Source organism: Embiotoca jacksoni, unplaced genomic scaffold, assembly GCF_022577435.1.
Source record: "Embiotoca jacksoni isolate LCO1_2020_lvr unplaced genomic scaffold, fEmbJac1.0.p SCAF_89, whole genome shotgun sequence".
NCBI classification, from domain to species: domain Eukaryota; kingdom Metazoa; phylum Chordata; class Actinopteri; family Embiotocidae; genus Embiotoca; species Embiotoca jacksoni.
The window spans coordinates 563864-581037 of record NW_027185446.1 but is presented as its reverse complement, the minus strand read 5'-3'; the positions used below and the strand labels follow the sequence as shown (position 1 = coordinate 581037).

General features: G+C 42.4%; 1 protein-coding gene across 5 annotated transcripts in view; it reads right to left on the bottom strand.

Moving 5' to 3' along the window:
• Positions 1-17174, bottom strand: part of kiaa0513 (KIAA0513 ortholog) — a 37484-nt gene that overhangs the window by 11805 nt on the left and 8505 nt on the right. For 3 of the 5 annotated variants that reach the window (XM_069139990.1, XM_069139992.1, XM_069139991.1), the window contains 9 exons: positions 15386-15485; positions 14917-14990; positions 13989-14059; positions 12630-12837; positions 12504-12541; positions 12339-12414; positions 11097-11174; positions 10882-10911; positions 8038-8118 (listed from right to left, as the gene is read on the bottom strand). In XM_069139990.1, coding sequence (XP_068996091.1) covers positions 8038-8118; positions 10882-10911; positions 11097-11174; positions 12339-12414; positions 12504-12541; positions 12630-12837; positions 13989-14059; positions 14917-14990; positions 15386-15485 — 756 coding nt within the window. The remainder of the gene's footprint in view (positions 1-8037; positions 8119-10881; positions 10912-11096; positions 11175-12338; positions 12415-12503; positions 12542-12629; positions 12838-13988; positions 14060-14916; positions 14991-15385; positions 15486-17174) is intronic. The other 2 variants (XM_069139993.1, XM_069139994.1) reach the window with 2 other exon arrangements.

Sequence of the window (17174 nt, the reverse complement as noted above, 5' to 3'; positions counted from 1 at the left end):
AGAAACAGGAAGAAGCAGGAAGAAACAGGAAGAAACGTAAAGAAGCAGGAACAAACAATAAGAAACAGGAAGAAGCAGGAAGAAACAGGAAGAAGCAGGAACAAACAAGAAGAAACAGGAAGAACCAGGAAGAAACAGGAAGAAACTGGAACAAACAAGAAGAAACAGGAAGAAGCAGGAACAAACAAGAAGAAACAGGAACAAACAGGAACAAACAGGAAGAAGCAGGAAGAAGCAGGAACAAACAAGAAGAAACAGGAAGAAGCAGGAACAAACAAGAAGAAACAGGAACAAACAGGAACAAACAGGAAGAAGCAGGAAGAAGCAGGAACAAACAAGACGAAACAGGAAGAAGCAGGAAGAAACAGGAAGAAGCAGGAAGAAACAGGAAGAAACAGGAAGAAGCAGGAAGAAGCATGAAGAAGCAGGAACAAACAAGAAGAAACAGGATGAAGCAGGAAGAAACAGGAAGAAGCAGGAAGAAACAGGAAGAAACAGGAAGAAGCAGGAAGAAGCATGAAGAAGCAGGAGGAAACAGGAAGAAGCAGGAAGAAGCAAGAAGAAACAGGAACAAACAAGAAGAAACAGGAAGAAGCAGGAAGAAACAGGAAGTAGCAGGTAGAAGCATGAAGAAGCAGGAGGAAACAGGAAGAAGCAGGAAGAAGCAGGAAGAAGCAAGAAGAAACAGGAGGAAACAGGAAGAAGCAGGAAGAGGCAGGAAGAAGCAAGTAGAAACAGGAAGAAGCAGGAAGAAGCAAGAAGAAGCAGGAAGAAGCAGGACGAAACAGGAGGAAGCAGGAAGAAACAGGAAGAAACAGGAAGAAGCAGGAAAAAGCAAGAAGAAGCAGGAAGAAGCAGGAAGAAACAGGAGGAAGCAGGAAGAAGCAGGAAGAAACAGGAACAAACAATAAGAAACAGGAAGAAGCAGGAAGAAACAGGAGGAAGCAGGAAGAAGCAGGAAGAAACAGGAAGAAGCAGGAAGAAGCAAGAAGAAGCAGGAAGAAACAGGAAGAAACAGGAAGAAGCAGGAAGAAGCAGGAAGATGAAGGAAGATGAAGGAAGAAACAGGAAGAAGCAGGAAGAAACAGGAAGAAGCAGGAACAAACAAGAAGAAACAGGAAGAACCAGGAAGAAACAGGAAGAAACTGGAACAAACAAGAAGAAACAGGAAGAAGCAGGAACAAACAAGAAGAAACAGGAACAAACAGGAACAAACAGGAAGAAGCAGGAAGAAGCAGGAACAAACAAGAAGAAACAGGAAGAAGCAGGAACAAACAAGAAGAAACAGGAACAAACAGGAACAAACAGGAAGAAGCAGGAAGAAGCAGGAACAAACAAGACGAAACAGGAAGAAGCAGGAAGAAACAGGAAGAAGCAGGAAGAAACAGGAAGAAACAGGAAGAAACAGGAAGAAGCAGGAAGAAGCAGGAAGAAACAGGAAGAAGCAGGAAGAAGCAAGAAGAAGCAGGAAGAAACAGGAAGAAACAGGAAGAAGCTGGAAGAAGCATGAAGAAGCAGGAGGAAACAGGAAGAAGCAGGAAGAAGCAAGAAGAAACAGGAACAAACAAGAAGAAACAGGAACAAACAGGAAGAAACAGGAGGAAGCAGGAAGAAGCAGGAAGAAACAGGAAGAAACAGGAAGAAGCAGGAAGAAGCATGAAGAAGCAGGAACAAACAAGAAGAAACAGGAAGAAGCAGGAAGAAACAGGAAGAAGCAGGAAGAAACAGGAAGAAACAGGAAGAAGCAGGAAGAAGCAAGAAGAGGCAGGAAGAAACAGGAAGAAGCAGGAAGAAACAGGAAGAAGCAAGAAGAAGCAGGAAGAAACAGGAAGAAGCAAGAAGAAGCAGGAAGAAACAGGAAGAAACAGGAAGAAACAGGAAGAAACAGGAAGAAGCAGGAAGAAGCAAGAAGAAGCAGGAAGAAGCAAGAAGAAGCAGGAAGAAACAGGAAGAAACAGGAAGAAACAGGAAGAAGCAGGAAGAAACAGGAAGAAGCAGGAAGAAGCAAGAAGAAGCAGGAGGAAACAGGAAGAAGCAGGAAGAAGCAAGAAGAAGCAGGAAGAAGCAGGAAGAAACAGGAGGAAGCAGGAAGAAGCAGGAAGAAACAGGAAGAAGCAGGAAGAAACAAGAAGAAGCAGGAAGAAACAGGAAGAAACAGGAAGAAACAGGAAGAAGCAGGAAGATGAAGGAAGATGAAGGAAGAAACAGGAAGAAACAGGAAGAAACATAAAGAAGCAGGAACAAACAATAAGAAACAGGAAGAAGCAGGAAGAAACAGGAAGAAGCAGGAACAAACAAGAAGAAACAGGAAGAACCAGGAAGAAACAGGAAGAAACTGGAACAAACAAGAAGAAACAGGAACAAACAAGAAGAAACAGGAACAAACAGGAACAAACAGGAAGAAGCAGGAAGAAGCAGGAACAAACAAGAAGAAACAGGAAGAAGCAGGAACAAACAAGAAGAAACAGGAAGAACCAGGAAGAAACAGGAAGAAACTGGAACAAACAAGAAGAAACAGGAACAAACAAGAAGAAACAGGAACAAACAGGAACAAACAGGAAGAAGCAGGAAGAAGCAGGAACAAACAAGAAGAAACAGGAAGAAGCAGGAACAAACAAGAAGAAACAGGAACAAACAGGAACAAACAGGAAGAAGCAGGAAGAAGCAGGAAGAAGCAGGAACAAACAAGACGAAACAGGAAGAAGCAGGAAGAAACAGGAAGAAGCAGGAAGAAACAGGAAGAAGCAGGAAGAAACAGGAAGAAGCAAGAAGAAGCAGGAAGAAACAGGAAGAAGCAAGAAGAAGCAGGAAGAAACAGGAAGAAACAGGAAGAAACAGGAAGAAACAGGAAGAAGCAGGAAGAAGCAAGAAGAAGCAGGAAGAAGCAAGAAGAAGCAGGAAGAAACAGGAAGAAACAGGAAGAAACAGGAAGAAGCAGGAAGAAACAGGAAGAAGCAGGAAGAAGCAAGAAGAAGCAGGAGGAAACAGGAAGAAGCAGGATGAAGCAAGAAGAAGCAGGAAGAAGCAGGAAGAAACAGGAGGAAGCAGGTAGAAGCAGGAAGAAACAGGAAGAAGCAGGAAGAAACAAGAAGAAGCAGGAAGAAACAGGAAGAAACAGGAAGAAACAGGAAGAAGCAGGAAGATGAAGGAAGATGAAGGAAGAAACAGGAAGAAACAGGAAGAAACAGGAAGAAACATAAAGAAGCAGGAACAAACAATAAGAAACAGGAAGAAGCAGGAAGAAACAGGAAGAAGCAGGAACAAACAAGAAGAAACAGGAAGAACCAGGAAGAAACAGGAAGAAACTGGAACAAACAAGAAGAAACAGGAACAAACAAGAAGAAACAGGAACAAACAGGAACAAACAGGAAGAAGCAGGAAGAAGCAGGAACAAACAAGAAGAAACAGGAAGAAGCAGGAACAAACAAGAAGAAACAGGAACAAACAGGAACAAACAGGAAGAAGCAGGAAGAAGCAGGAAGAAGCAGGAACAAACAAGACGAAACAGGAAGAAGCAGGAAGAAACAGGAAGAAGCAGAAAGAAACAGGAAGAAACAGGAAGAAGCAGGAAGAAGCATGAAGAAGCTGGAACAAACAAGAAGAAACAGGAAGAAGCAGGAAGAAACAGGAAGAAGCAGGAAGAAACAGGAAGAAACAGGAAGAAGCATGAAGAAGCAGGAGGAAACAGGAAGAAGCAGGAAGAAGCAAGAAGAAGCAGGAACAAACAAGAAGAAACAGGAAGAAGCAGGAAGAAACAGGAAGAAGCAGGAAGAAACAGGAAGAAGCAGGAAGAAGCATGAAGAAGCAGGAGGAAACAGGAAGAAGCAGGAAGAAGCAAGAAGAAACAGGAACAAACAAGAAGAAACAGGAACAAACAGGAAGAAGCAGGAAGAAGCAGGAAGAAGCAGGAACAAACAAGAAGAAACAGGAAGAAGCAGGAAGAAACAGGAAGTAGCAGGAAGAAGCATGAAGAAGCAGGAGGAAACAGGAAGAAGCAGGAAGAAGCAGGAAGAAGCAAGAAGAAACAGGAGGAAACAGGAAGAAGCAGGAAGAAGCAGGAAGAAGCAAGAAGAAACAGGAAGAAGCAGGAAGAAGCAAGAAGAAGCAGGAAGAAACAGGAAGAAGCAGGAAGAAGCAGGAAGAAGCAAGAAGAAACAGGAACAAACAATAAGAAACAGGAGGAAACAGGAAGAAGCAGGAAGAAGCAGGAAGAAGCAAGAAGAAACAGGAAGAAGCAGGAAGAAGCAGGAAGAAGCAAGAAGAAGCAGGAAGAAGCAGTAAGAAACAGGAGGAAGCAGGAAGAAACAGGAAGAAACAGGAAGAAGCAGGAAGAAGCAAGTAGAAGCAGGAAGAAGCAGGAAGAAACAGGAGGAAGCAGGAAGAAGCAGGAAGAAACAGGAAGAAGCAGGAAGAAGCAAGAAGAAGCAGGAAGAAACAGGAAGAAACAGGAAGAAGCAGGAAGAAGCATGAAGAAGCAGGAGGAAACAGGAAGAAGCAGGAAGAAGCAAGAAGAAACAGGAACAAACAAGAAGAAACAGGAACAAACAGGAAGAAACAGGAGGAAGCAGGAAGAAGCAGGAAGAAACAGGAAGAAGCAGGAAGAAGCAAGAAGAAGCAGGAAGAAACAGGAAGAAGCAGGAAGAAGCAGGAAGAAGCAAGAAGAAACAGGAACAAACAATAAGAAACAGGAAGAAGCAGGAAGAAACATGAGGAAGGAGGAAGAAGCAGGAAGAAACAGGAAGAAGCAGGAAGAAGCAAGAAGAAGCAGGAAGAAACAGGAAGAAACAGGAAGAAGCAGGAAGAAGCAGGAAGATGAAGGAAGAAACAGGAAGAAGCAGGAAGAAACAGGAAGAAACAGGAAGAAACATAAAGAAGCAGGAACAAACAATAAGAAACAGGAAGAAGCAGGAAGAAACAGGAAGAAACAGGAAGAAGCAGGAAGAAGCATTAAGAAGCAGGAGGAAACAGGAAGAAGCAGGAAGAAGCAAGAAGAAACAGGAACAAACAAGAAGAAACAGGAACAAACAGGAACAAACAGGAAGAAGCAGGAAGAAACAGGAAGAAACAGGAAGAAGCAGGAAGAAACAGGAAGAAGCAGGAAGAAGCAAGAAGAAGCAGGAGGAAACAGGAAGAAGCAGGATGAAGCAAGAAGAAGCAGGAAGAAGCAGGAAGAAACAGGAGGAAGCAGGAAGAAGCAGGAAGAAACAGGAAGAAGCAGGAAGAAACAAGAAGAAGCAGGAAGAAACAGGAAGAAACAGGAAGAAACAGGAAGAAGCAGGAAGATGAAGGAAGATGAAGGAAGAAACAGGAAGAAACAGGAAGAAACAGGAAGAAACATAAAGAAGCAGGAACAAACAATAAGAAACAGGAAGAAGCAGGAAGAAACAGGAAGAAGCAGGAACAAACAAGAAGAAACAGGAAGAACCAGGAAGAAACAGGAAGAAACTGGAACAAACAAGAAGAAACAGGAACAAACAAGAAGAAACAGGAACAAACAGGAACAAACAGGAAGAAGCAGGAAGAAGCAGGAACAAACAAGAAGAAACAGGAAGAAGCAGGAACAAACAAGAAGAAACAGGAACAAACAGGAACAAACAGGAAGAAGCAGGAAGAAGCAGGAAGAAGCAGGAACAAACAAGACGAAACAGGAAGAAGCAGGAAGAAACAGGAAGAAGCAGAAAGAAACAGGAAGAAACAGGAAGAAGCAGGAAGAAGCATGAAGAAGCTGGAACAAACAAGAAGAAACAGGAAGAAGCAGGAAGAAACAGGAAGAAGCAGGAAGAAACAGGAAGAAACAGGAAGAAGCAGGAAGAAGCATGAAGAAGCAGGAGGAAACAGGAAGAAGCAGGAAGAAGCAAGAAGAAGCAGGAACAAACAAGAAGAAACAGGAAGAAGCAGGAAGAAACAGGAAGAAGCAGGAAGAAACAGGAAGAAGCAGGAAGAAGCATGAAGAAGCAGGAGGAAACAGGAAGAAGCAGGAAGAAGCAAGAAGAAACAGGAACAAACAAGAAGAAACAGGAACAAACAGGAAGAAGCAGGAAGAAGCAGGAAGAAGCAGGAACAAACAAGAAGAAACAGGAAGAAGCAGGAAGAAACAGGAAGTAGCAGGAAGAAGCATGAAGAAGCAGGAGGAAACAGGAAGAAGCAGGAAGAAGCAGGAAGAAGCAAGAAGAAACAGGAGGAAACAGGAAGAAGCAGGAAGAAGCAGGAAGAAGCAAGAAGAAACAGGAAGAAGCAGGAAGAAGCAAGAAGAAGCAGGAAGAAACAGGAAGAAGCAGGAAGAAGCAGGAAGAAGCAAGAAGAAACAGGAACAAACAATAAGAAACAGGAGGAAACAGGAAGAAGCAGGAAGAAGCAGGAAGAAGCAAGAAGAAACAGGAAGAAGCAGGAAGAAGCAGGAAGAAGCAAGAAGAAGCAGGAAGAAGCAGTAAGAAACAGGAGGAAGCAGGAAGAAACAGGAAGAAACAGGAAGAAGCAGGAAGAAGCACGTAGAAGCAGAAAGAAGCAGGAAGAAACAGGAGGAAGCAGGAAGAAGCAGGAAGAAACAGGAAGAAGCAGGAAGAAGCAAGAAGAAGCAGGAAGAAACAGGAAGAAACAGGAAGAAGCAGGAAGAAGCATGAAGAAGCAGGAGGAAACAGGAAGAAGCAGGAAGAAGCAAGAAGAAACAGGAACAAACAAGAAGAAACAGGAACAAACAGGAAGAAACAGGAGGAAGCAGGAAGAAGCAGGAAGAAACAGGAAGAAGCAGGAAGAAGCAAGAAGAAGCAGGAAGAAACAGGAAGAAGCAGGAAGAAGCAGGAAGAAGCAAGAAGAAACAGGAACAAACAATAAGAAACAGGAAGAAGCAGGAAGAAACATGAGGAAGGAGGAAGAAGCAGGAAGAAACAGGAAGAAGCAGGAAGAAGCAAGAAGAAGCAGGAAGAAACAGGAAGAAACAGGAAGAAGCAGGAAGAAGCAGGAAGATGAAGGAAGAAACAGGAAGAAGCAGGAAGAAACAGGAAGAAACAGGAAGAAACATAAAGAAGCAGGAACAAACAATAAGAAACAGGAAGAAGCAGGAAGAAACAGGAAGAAGCAGGAATAAACAAGAAGAAACAGGAAGAACCAGGAAGAAACAGGAAGAAACTGGAACAAACAAGAAGAAACAGGAAGAAGCAGGAACAAACAAGAAGAAACAGGAACAAACAGGAACAAACAGGAAGAAGCAGGAAGAAGCAGGAAGAAGCAGGAACAAACAAGAAGAAACAGGAAGAAGCAGGAACAAACAAGAAGAAACAGGAACAAACAGGAACAAACAGGAAGAAGCAGGAAGAAGCAGGAAGAAGCAGGAAGAAGCAGGAACAAACAAGACGAAACAGGAAGAAGCAGGAAGAAACAGGAAGAAGCAGGAAGAAACAGGAAGAAACAGGAAGAAGCAGGAAGAAGCATGAAGAAGCAGGAACAAACAAGAAGAAACAGGAAGAAGCAGGAAGAAACAGGAAGAAGCAGGAAGAAACAGGAAGAAACAGGAAGAAGCAGGAAGAAGCATTAAGAAGCAGGAGGAAACAGGAAGAAGCAGGAAGAAGCAAGAAGAAACAGGAACAAACAAGAAGAAACAGGAACAAACAGGAACAAACAGGAAGAAGCAGGAAGAAACAGGAAGAAACAGGAAGAAGCAGGAAGAAGCATGAAGAAGCAGGAGGAAACAGGAAGAAGCAGGAAGAAGCAGGAAGAAGCAAGAAGAAACAGGAAGAAGCAGGAAGAAGCAAGAAGAAGCAGGAAGAAACAGGAGGAAGCAGGAAGAAGCAGGAAGAAGCAAGAAGAAGCAGGAAGAAGCAGGAAGAAACAGGAGGAAGCAGGAAGAAGCAGGAAGAAACAGGAAGAAGCAGGAAGAAGCAGGAAGAAACAGGAAGAAGCAGGAAGAAGCAAGAAGATGAAGGAAGAAACAGGAAGAAGCAGGAAGAAACAGGAACAAACAATAAGAAACAGGAAGAAACAGGAAGAAGCATCAGGGAGTGAAATGCTCTGATGAATCAGACCCCGCAGTGGCGTTCTTACCCCAGCTGGCCGAAAGTGATGTTCTCATCGACCTTGGAGCTGTCGTCTCGCTCCTCCTGGGTCATGTGACACCACTTCTCCCTGCAGCACACACACAGCAGTCAGGCTTTAATTCCAGCTTCAGCTCCTCCACAGAACCAGAGAAATATCACCACACTGATCAGGAGGAGAAATATCACCACACTGATCAGGAGGAGAAATATCACCACACTGATCAGGAGGAGAAATATCACCACACTGATCAGGAGGAGAAATATCACCACACTGATCAGGAGGAGAAATATCACCACACTGATCAGGAGGAGAAATATCACCACACTGATCAGGAGGAGAAATATCGCCACACTGATCAGGAGGAGAAATATCGCCACACTGATCAGGAGGAGAAATATCGCCACACTGATCAGGAGGAGAAATATCGCCACACTGATCAGGAGGAGAAATATCGCCACACTGATCAGAGGAGAAATATCGCCACACTGATCAGGAGGAGAAATATCACCACACTGATCAGGAGGAGAAATATCACCACACTGATCAGGAGGAGAAATATCACCACACTGATCAGAGGAGGGAGACAAAACTCACAAGTTCAACAATAGGACTTTTTTTTAAAGGTAGAAAATCTGTTTTTTTAATCAGTGACATCCATCTCTGTTCATAATTCTGCAACAAGATGCAAAACCATAGAATCCATTTCACACTTCACACATAAAATAATATAGAAGAGCACATCAACCAGCCATCAGCAGAAAAAGTACAACGACAAATGATTCACTGATGAGAATCACCGTTGGTAACGAGCAGATGGAAAACACTGACTGAAATACTGAAAAAAAATTTGCCACCTGGAAATGTTTCAGTATTATCATTAATATTATTATTGATCCGTCTGAAGCCTTTGATGTTGTGTATCATGTCCTGCTTTGTTATTGGGTTGTCTGATGAAGCAATAGGCTTTTACATTTTCTTTATTTCATGTATTATTGCCAGGTTTTTGTTTTATGCCTTTACATTTTTATCATGTATTTTGTATGTTTGTTTAGTAAAAAACAAACATACAGAAACCAACAAATTGGGGTTATGTTTGACTTCCGTCAACTATTATTTGGAGGAAACTGTTCACCGACACGTTCACCATCACAAACAGTGTTAATGTTGGAACTTCAGTGTGTCGATTGTTTTCCAGAGAATAGAACTGATAGTTTTGGTTCAATAATCCATCTGAAACATTTCATCTATTTCAGTAAATATCTCAACATGACATTAGCTGCAGTGCATTTGTTGAAGCAAGAATGACAACAAACGTCTCCAAACATCAAAATTGACCAAAAAGGCAAAGCAGTACATAAGAAATAACAGTTTTTAATCATTCCAAGGCGAATATTTATAATTCATGGCACTTCCTTAAAGATCCGCCTGCAGTGGAAACATAACAGAGACAGAACAGGGAAACGTGCAGATGGAGGCAGCGAGGAAATGTGAGATGCCAGCAGATTAATGGTGAACATGCAGTGAGCTGTGAAGAAGCAGCTTCAGACTGCAGAGGATAAACACACCGTCACACATCACACGGCCCTCGCTTCACTCGGCAAAAAATAAAAATCATACGGGATCACATCATCTTTCAGACAACATGCCGACGGAAGCCAAATAAAGACAGAAATATCAGAATGTATAGAATCTGAGATTAAACAGATGATATCTTTTAATCTGAGCAGAACCTGCTGCTGTCACAAAGGCCGGAGATCCACCATCACTGGAGTGTTAGACACATCAGACCCGGGGCAACTCCACCCTGACCTCCACCCTGACCTCCACCCTGACCTCCACCCTGACCTCCACTCTGACCTCCACTCTGACCTCCACTCTGACCTCCAGCCTGATCTCCAGCCTGATCTCCAGCCTGACCTCCACTCTTTCCTCCACCCTGAACAAATTTTATATATGATGCATTTTTTGAAAAGCTACAAACTAATTTAAGGAAATATAATTAAAATATCTACGTGGACACGTCACTGGCTTCCGCTGTTCACTGCAGCGATGCATGAAGCGACGCTAACGCGTACGTCCATCAGGGCAGGACATTTACTACATGTTTATTAAATGTCAGATATGTATATAAATTATACAGGAAAATTAAGTAAATATAAAATGCAGGTTATCAAATTAAAACTTTTTGAATTTTTTGAAAACAGTAATAGCAATATTTCCATAATATGATATTTGAGATGTAGCTCCTATGTAATACATTTTTAGTTATATTACATTTTTACTCATTGGCTTATATAGTTTATTTTGCTTTATGATTCTGGAAGCCAGAAAAAGACATTATATACAGTATGTATATATTTTTTTAAAGCACACTTCAGTTCATTTATGTTTTAAGTCTCATTATTCACAAAACGAAAGGACTTTATCTCATATGTATGTATATATAATTTCATATGTTCATATGGAGCCTGGAGACAACCTGAAGCTACAAATTCACTTCAGTATTCAGACTTTTATTCCTGACGGAGACGTTCTCTGAAAACCTGCAGCGCTATACAATCTTTACAGAAGTCTGTTGATGTTAGTTTAAGAGCAGGATTCCTTCCTGAGATATTCACATTCAACCGTTTCACAGCAGTAAAATATCCCAACATATCATCTCAGCTGGGAAATGTTCTCTTCTGGTTTTTATTTTTTTTTAAAAATCCAAAAGCAGCACAAACGTTTTCTACTATTTGTACGGGCCAGAATCTGCTGCACCTCGGCAGCAGTAGAGGCAGATCTCAGCACCGGCTCGGACTCGGTTTGGGTTTTTGTATTTTATGGCAGCGGACAAACAGAAAGACAGACCTCTCGTCTTCCTCTTCATCCTGCGTCCCCCTGCCCGGCAGCAAGGGACAAGGAAACAAAGGGTTAAAGTTATCATGCAGAAACAACACAGGCTTTGAGGAGAGAAAGAGGAAGAGGAAGAGAGCCAGGAGTACATCACTACAGGATCTCCAACCTTTACTTATATCTCACAGTGAAACACATTGGCTTCATTTTTCCGTCTCCTGCCGACTCACCTGGTGGTCGGTGATCTCTTCTTCCTCTCGCAGTGGACGGCATCAAAAAACGCAGCGTTCCAGAACCTTAGCGTGTGCCTGATGGAGAGAGAACACGTTACAGGTTTGATGACAGCCGTGACTCCTGCAGGCCAAACACGGAGGCCCGCGGTCACGGAGGTCACAAAGGTCACGGAGGTCACAAAGGCCTGCGGTCACGGAGGTCACAGAGGTCACGGAGGCCCGCGGTCATGGAGGTCACAGAGGTCATGGAGGTCACGGAGACCTGCGGTCACGGAGGTCACAGAGGTCACGGAGGCCCATGGAGGTCACAGAGGTCACGGAGGTCACGGAGCTGCGCTGCAATTCAGACTGAATGGTGTCGTTTCTAACATCTGCGGTTACGACCCAAAAACATATCTGAGGGTGAGTGTCGAGTCACGACATGACTCAGTCAGCCATCTTTGTTCTGCAACAGAGAAAAATATTCTGCAAAGCTGAAAGCGGCTTTTTAAATGGGTGGTAACGACAAAATGGAGCTAAATGGAATATTGGATGTGTAGTTTCACTGCAGGCTGCAGTTACTGAACACTGACTCGGTAATCTGAGCCTCTAATTACCTCATGTTGCTTTTTATTTGATGGTGTCACTAACTACTTTATATCATCATTTTTTTATTTTACTACAACACTTTCAAATGTTCATTTTTCACTTTTTTATTTCATAATATCTCTGCTGAATTCAATGTCATGTTTTATTTTATATTGTCACTTTTACGTATAATTTTAGGTTCCTTTTTTGATTTGATCACTTCTGTATTTCATTGTAACTTTTTATTTCTTAGTCACTTTTTTGTCATAATGTCACTTTTTATATTTATATTTTATTACAGTTTTTATTTCATGTTGCCATTTATTTCACATAATCACTTATAATTCATGTCAATTAAAATTTGTATACTACACTATTTCTGGATAGCAGTTTTTATTTCAAATTTCTATTTCATAATTCACTTTTTATGTCACTGACACTTCCATACATTTATTTTTACGTCACTTTTATTTGATATCATCACTTCTTCATAAAAAAATTCACTTTTTATTTCTTTACGTCTTGTTTTTGTTTCATAATATAATTTTTTTTTGTCATGTCATGTTTTATTTGATATTATCACTTTTTAAATTTCATAACGTCCCTTTTTATTTCATGTCATTACTCAACTTTTTGTATTTCATGGCACTTTTTGTCCTCATCTGTTCTTACCAGATGGGTTGCTGCTTCAGGTGAGTGTACAGGTAAACCTTCTCTCCTCTCTTTTCCTCCGGAGCCTCCGATGCTGCTGGAAGGAATTCACAAATTACATCTGATAAAAATAAAAATGGCAGCGGAGCAGTGAAACCAAATGAAGAGATTTGTGGTGGACTGTACCTGCTGATTTGGGTTTGGTCTCAGTGGTTTCCCCGTCGCTGGAGAGGAGAGCGTAGCAGGAAACCATGAATACATGCGACTGTGTTCATGACCAGGATTCAAAGGAGGAGCTGTGTTTGTACTCACTCAGACTTCTGAGCCATCGAGCTCCTCAGTTTGCTCTCCAGGCCTCCGAAGAATCCCTTGACGTCGGTCTTGGACGTGTTTTTGAGGAGGCGCTCGGCGGCGTCCTTCTTCCCCGTCAGCCAGGAGTTGGCCTTGTTGAGGTACGAGTCCGGACCAGGTTGAGAACCACCGCGATCCAGCAGCTCCGACGGAGACGGCTGGGATTTCCCTGAAGAGGGCGGTTCAACGTGATGACCTTCATCTTTACAAGGATCTAATAGTCGTGTTTCATACCAACCCAAAGTCACGCCGGTCCACTACAGCAGAACGTGACATAGCCACGCTTTGGGCCGTCTGGGTGTGAAAGCTACACGTTTTGAAAGCGTGAAATGAACATGAAACGGCGGTATTAGGAGGCAGGAGGGACGACTCACAGGGCGCCATTCAGGACGACGAGGCTTGAATCCAAGAGATGCCTATGATTTTTGTTTACAAACCCCAACCACGGACGTATTAAGTGACCACAATCACATGTTTCAGCGAAAAGTTTAATTTCCGGAAAATCACATGGCTCTACGTATCATTTTCGTGCACTCCAGGAAAACGTGTAACTTTCACGCCTAGACGACCCAAAGCGTGGCTATGTCACGTTCTGCTGTGGCAGACCGGAGTGTCTATTTCACGATTTGCCGGTATACCGGGTTGTTTATACATTTATAGGTTTTTAAAGAGAGAAGGCACCAGTGTGTCTTCCAAACATATCCTTGGTGTCGTCGGTCTGAAGCATCACAGCTGATTAACAAATGCCACCTTTGGTTTTTCCTCTGATGTGTTCTCAGAGACACCGTGTGGTGTTCAGAAATAAAGGACTGTCTAAAAATGTATTGGACCAAAGGCTTCAGCTGAGGCAGCAGCAGCTCAGTGAGCTGAACATTTAAACAGTAATTAGTCTGTAATCTGCCAGGTTTCAAAGTAAAGCTGCTCATTTATGGATCAGGTGTCTTTGTAGTTTGCAAGTCGACCTTTTCGCAGCGCGTCACTTCTGTATCGACCCTCCTGTGGTGCACGTTTACTATAAGTGGGAAAAAAAATTATACCCGAGCAGAGCTGCCTGCAGACGGATGTTGATGCAACGTGTCACGGTGGTTAATCACTCAACGCTTCCTGCTTGCGTCAGCACAAACGCTACCTTTATTAGTGGTGTTGCTGAAACAGAAACCACAGAGCCGACCGGCGGCGGCGACGCACCCCGAATCTGCACCAACAGCTGTCAACTGTTCTTTTGCAACACGGAGCCGCCGGCTGCTTTCATGTGTGCAGCAGAAGCCTCCAACCGCCCGGAGGCAGAGCGAGGATGTTTACAGATGAATTAGACCTTACCGATGTGGTAGTACGTGAAGCACATGGTCATGAGGTTTTTGGCCGGGCTGTAGTCGTCCATCTGGTAACATCTGGAAACACATCCATGTTTTAGGAGGTGATCCTGAATGTCATTTAAAGGAGCTTTAAAGGGAAAATCAGGGGATGCTCTATATTCTTCTTACTGTCAACAAACCCTATGAAAGGTCACCCACGGAGAGATGACCCCACAAACAAAGAATGATTTAAAATGTAGTCATCTGCTCCACTGTTGCTCCAAAAACAACAACATTTGAACTCAAAACAGAATTAAATGGAACTTAAAAGGACTTTTTAAGACTGAATTCAAATCTGTTTATAGATTTATTTTCATCAAGCCTAGTTTAAGGGGCTGTTGTTACACTAATAAAACGGTTTAACCTGAAATGTCCTCTAGAACGTTCTTCTTAAGTGTCCTGCAATACTCAGCAATTTCATTTTCAATGCAAGAATACTGGAACAAAAACTTTCTGAAAACATATTTAGATTCAGGATCAAATATATGAGACAAAAGCTCAGTGTTAAAAATATCATTTCAGGAATCTTTTTTATATATTGACCAATTTTCTTAAGTCTTTAGTTTACTTTTGTACTATAATGGAATGTTTCCCAATTAACCCTCATTTCATATCACTTTTCATTTTACTATGGCATGTTTTATGTCACAGAATCACTTTTTATTTCATAATGTCATCTTATATGTCCTGTCCCGTTTGTAATTTGCAATATAATTTCCACTTTTTTTATGAACTAATGACATTTTTGAATTTGTGAATCAAAGACAAAGAATTGACAGTTGAACATCTTCATCAGAAACCATCTGACTTTAAACTGAAAATGACTAACAATGAAAAATGTACAGATGCTCAGCAGCCACTTCGTTTACAGTCACACATCCATTAATACTCACTCGAACAGAACGACTGCAAACGACTGCACCAGTCGGTAGAAGGTCGACTCACTCACACACTTGGAGTGGCAGCGCTGTGAACACACGACATCTCAGGAGATATTTGGGATTCATGAAGGAATTCATATTGAAAGAATCTGCAACTTATTTTATTCACTTTCATTCTTTTAGAGGGAAGAGTAATCTAAAAATGATAAACTCATCGCTGTCAGTAAAACCTCAAGTTTGAAGTTTGTGGTACTCGACACAAGAAACTTTAATTTCAAACAAAACAAAAGAAGGTCATCAATAACAGCTGTTTATGATTAGAGAAAAATTTAAGATAATGAATTGACTGCAATAAGGCAGAACCAGACCAGTGCTGGGTTTCTGATTGAACCTGTACTGCTATTGTTTGAAATATGGAAGTTGTTTCTCCCTCATAGGTCACGTATGACGTCTGACCGCTGCATCACTTCCCCCTTCTCACCTGAGCGCTGACGTACTTGGCGAACCACTCCCGGCCTTTTCCATTCTCTCCGCTGCAGAGCTCTCCGAAGCGAGCCTTCTCTTCCTGGTCAAAGTCCTCCCTGTCAAACATCCAGAAAGTCACGTCAGCAGAGATCTGTGAACATGCAGCCTCCTCACAGCTGCCTCCGTTTACTCAATGGTCTGTCCAGAAAACTGCAGCATGGAGCAGTTAACTCAACTTCACTGTCTTTGAGTCTGTCACTGAGATATTGACGACGTTTGGATTGATAGGAAATTAAATGCCAAATAAATTGTAGACTGTTTAGTTGTGAGAGTCCTTGTTTTCAGACTGTTGAACCTATAAGCTGGTTATAGTGGCAACATTTCTGTTATAAAAACACAACCAGCACCATATTTAAATAAACTGTTTCTAAAAGAGTTCGTAGCTTCAGGTCTGTAAAATGGTTCTGATCCAGAAGTGTCTTCAGCTGCAATACCAGCGAGTGCCACTAGAGGTCGGCTCCAAAAAGCCTCCGGCTCCATAGACTCCCATTCAACTTCTCTCATCAAATCCAAAGTGAATAAAATGTGTCCATCAGTTATCTCGGTGTTGTTAGCTAAAGTCACTCCTTCTTATTAGTTTTCTGGAGGTCCATCTGAAAATAATCCCTCATTCATTAGAAAAGAAGATTCAACAAGACCTGTTTTTGGGGGCGTGTCTGTTTGATTGACAGGCCTGTGGTGCAGTCAGGTTACAGCTATCGGTGGGCGGGACGTAGTATCGCCAGGTTTCCAATCAGATCGGTCAGACCCACCGCTGGCTCCTCCCCCAGCTCGTCCAAATATGGTCACTACTGGTTCTAAACTATCAAGAAAGCGACTGCCGAACTCAAAGCTTCAGAACAGCAGCTCGCAAACCAACTGGTGATGTCCTGGTTGGCTGAAAATCACTTTCCTTATCATAGCTTGTTGGTTTAAATTGTATAAAAACCGAAAGTCTTAATAATTTCATTATTTGTGAAGAGCTGCTGCCTGAGTGCCACTGAGCAAAGAGCACGGCAGAGATACAGTACAGCATCAGTGGGGTCACAAATAATCGAGCCTGTAGCAAGAGTACGAGAATGAAGTTCAATAAACATCTGACATTAAACACCAAGGTCCCCTTTGACCTTTGACCCCAGCAGAGTCCTGACATCGGTAGGTCGTGTGACCCCAACGAGCTGCTCTGCTGGTGAGTCACGGGAGTCTCTGATTGGGTGAAACCAGAACAGTGTTGATCTGAATAGAAGTGAAATCGCGGCTTGCAGCAGGCGGACTGTCGGCATCGCACAGGAAGAGAAGGAGAAAAATAAACGCTGATCAGAGCCAATCACAGCAGCAACAGAAGATGGGACAACTGAAAACACAAAAACTGGGAGGACGAGGCTGAAAGTGTGACTGAAACGTCTCCTGGCAGCTGCAATGATTAATTATTTCCAGTGGGACCACATGCTTTTTCAATAGGAATCTATTGGAGCTAGCCCCTAGTGGCCCTCAGTGGTATTACACCGTAAGACACTTCTGCATTGTCGACACTTTTCAGACCCGGAGACTACAAACATTTTATATACAGGCTGTGATGTGCACTTGATAAACAAGTAGACTCTACTAACTCTTTAAAAAAGCTCAGAAAACCTTTATTATTTTTGCAAAAAAAACTGCACATCATAACACATTTAGAATAAAAACCGCCTGTCAAATCTGAATTAGATGAACAGGTAGAGTTTAGAGACTGTTTTTAAAACACATTTTCAGATTTGTTAAGGAAC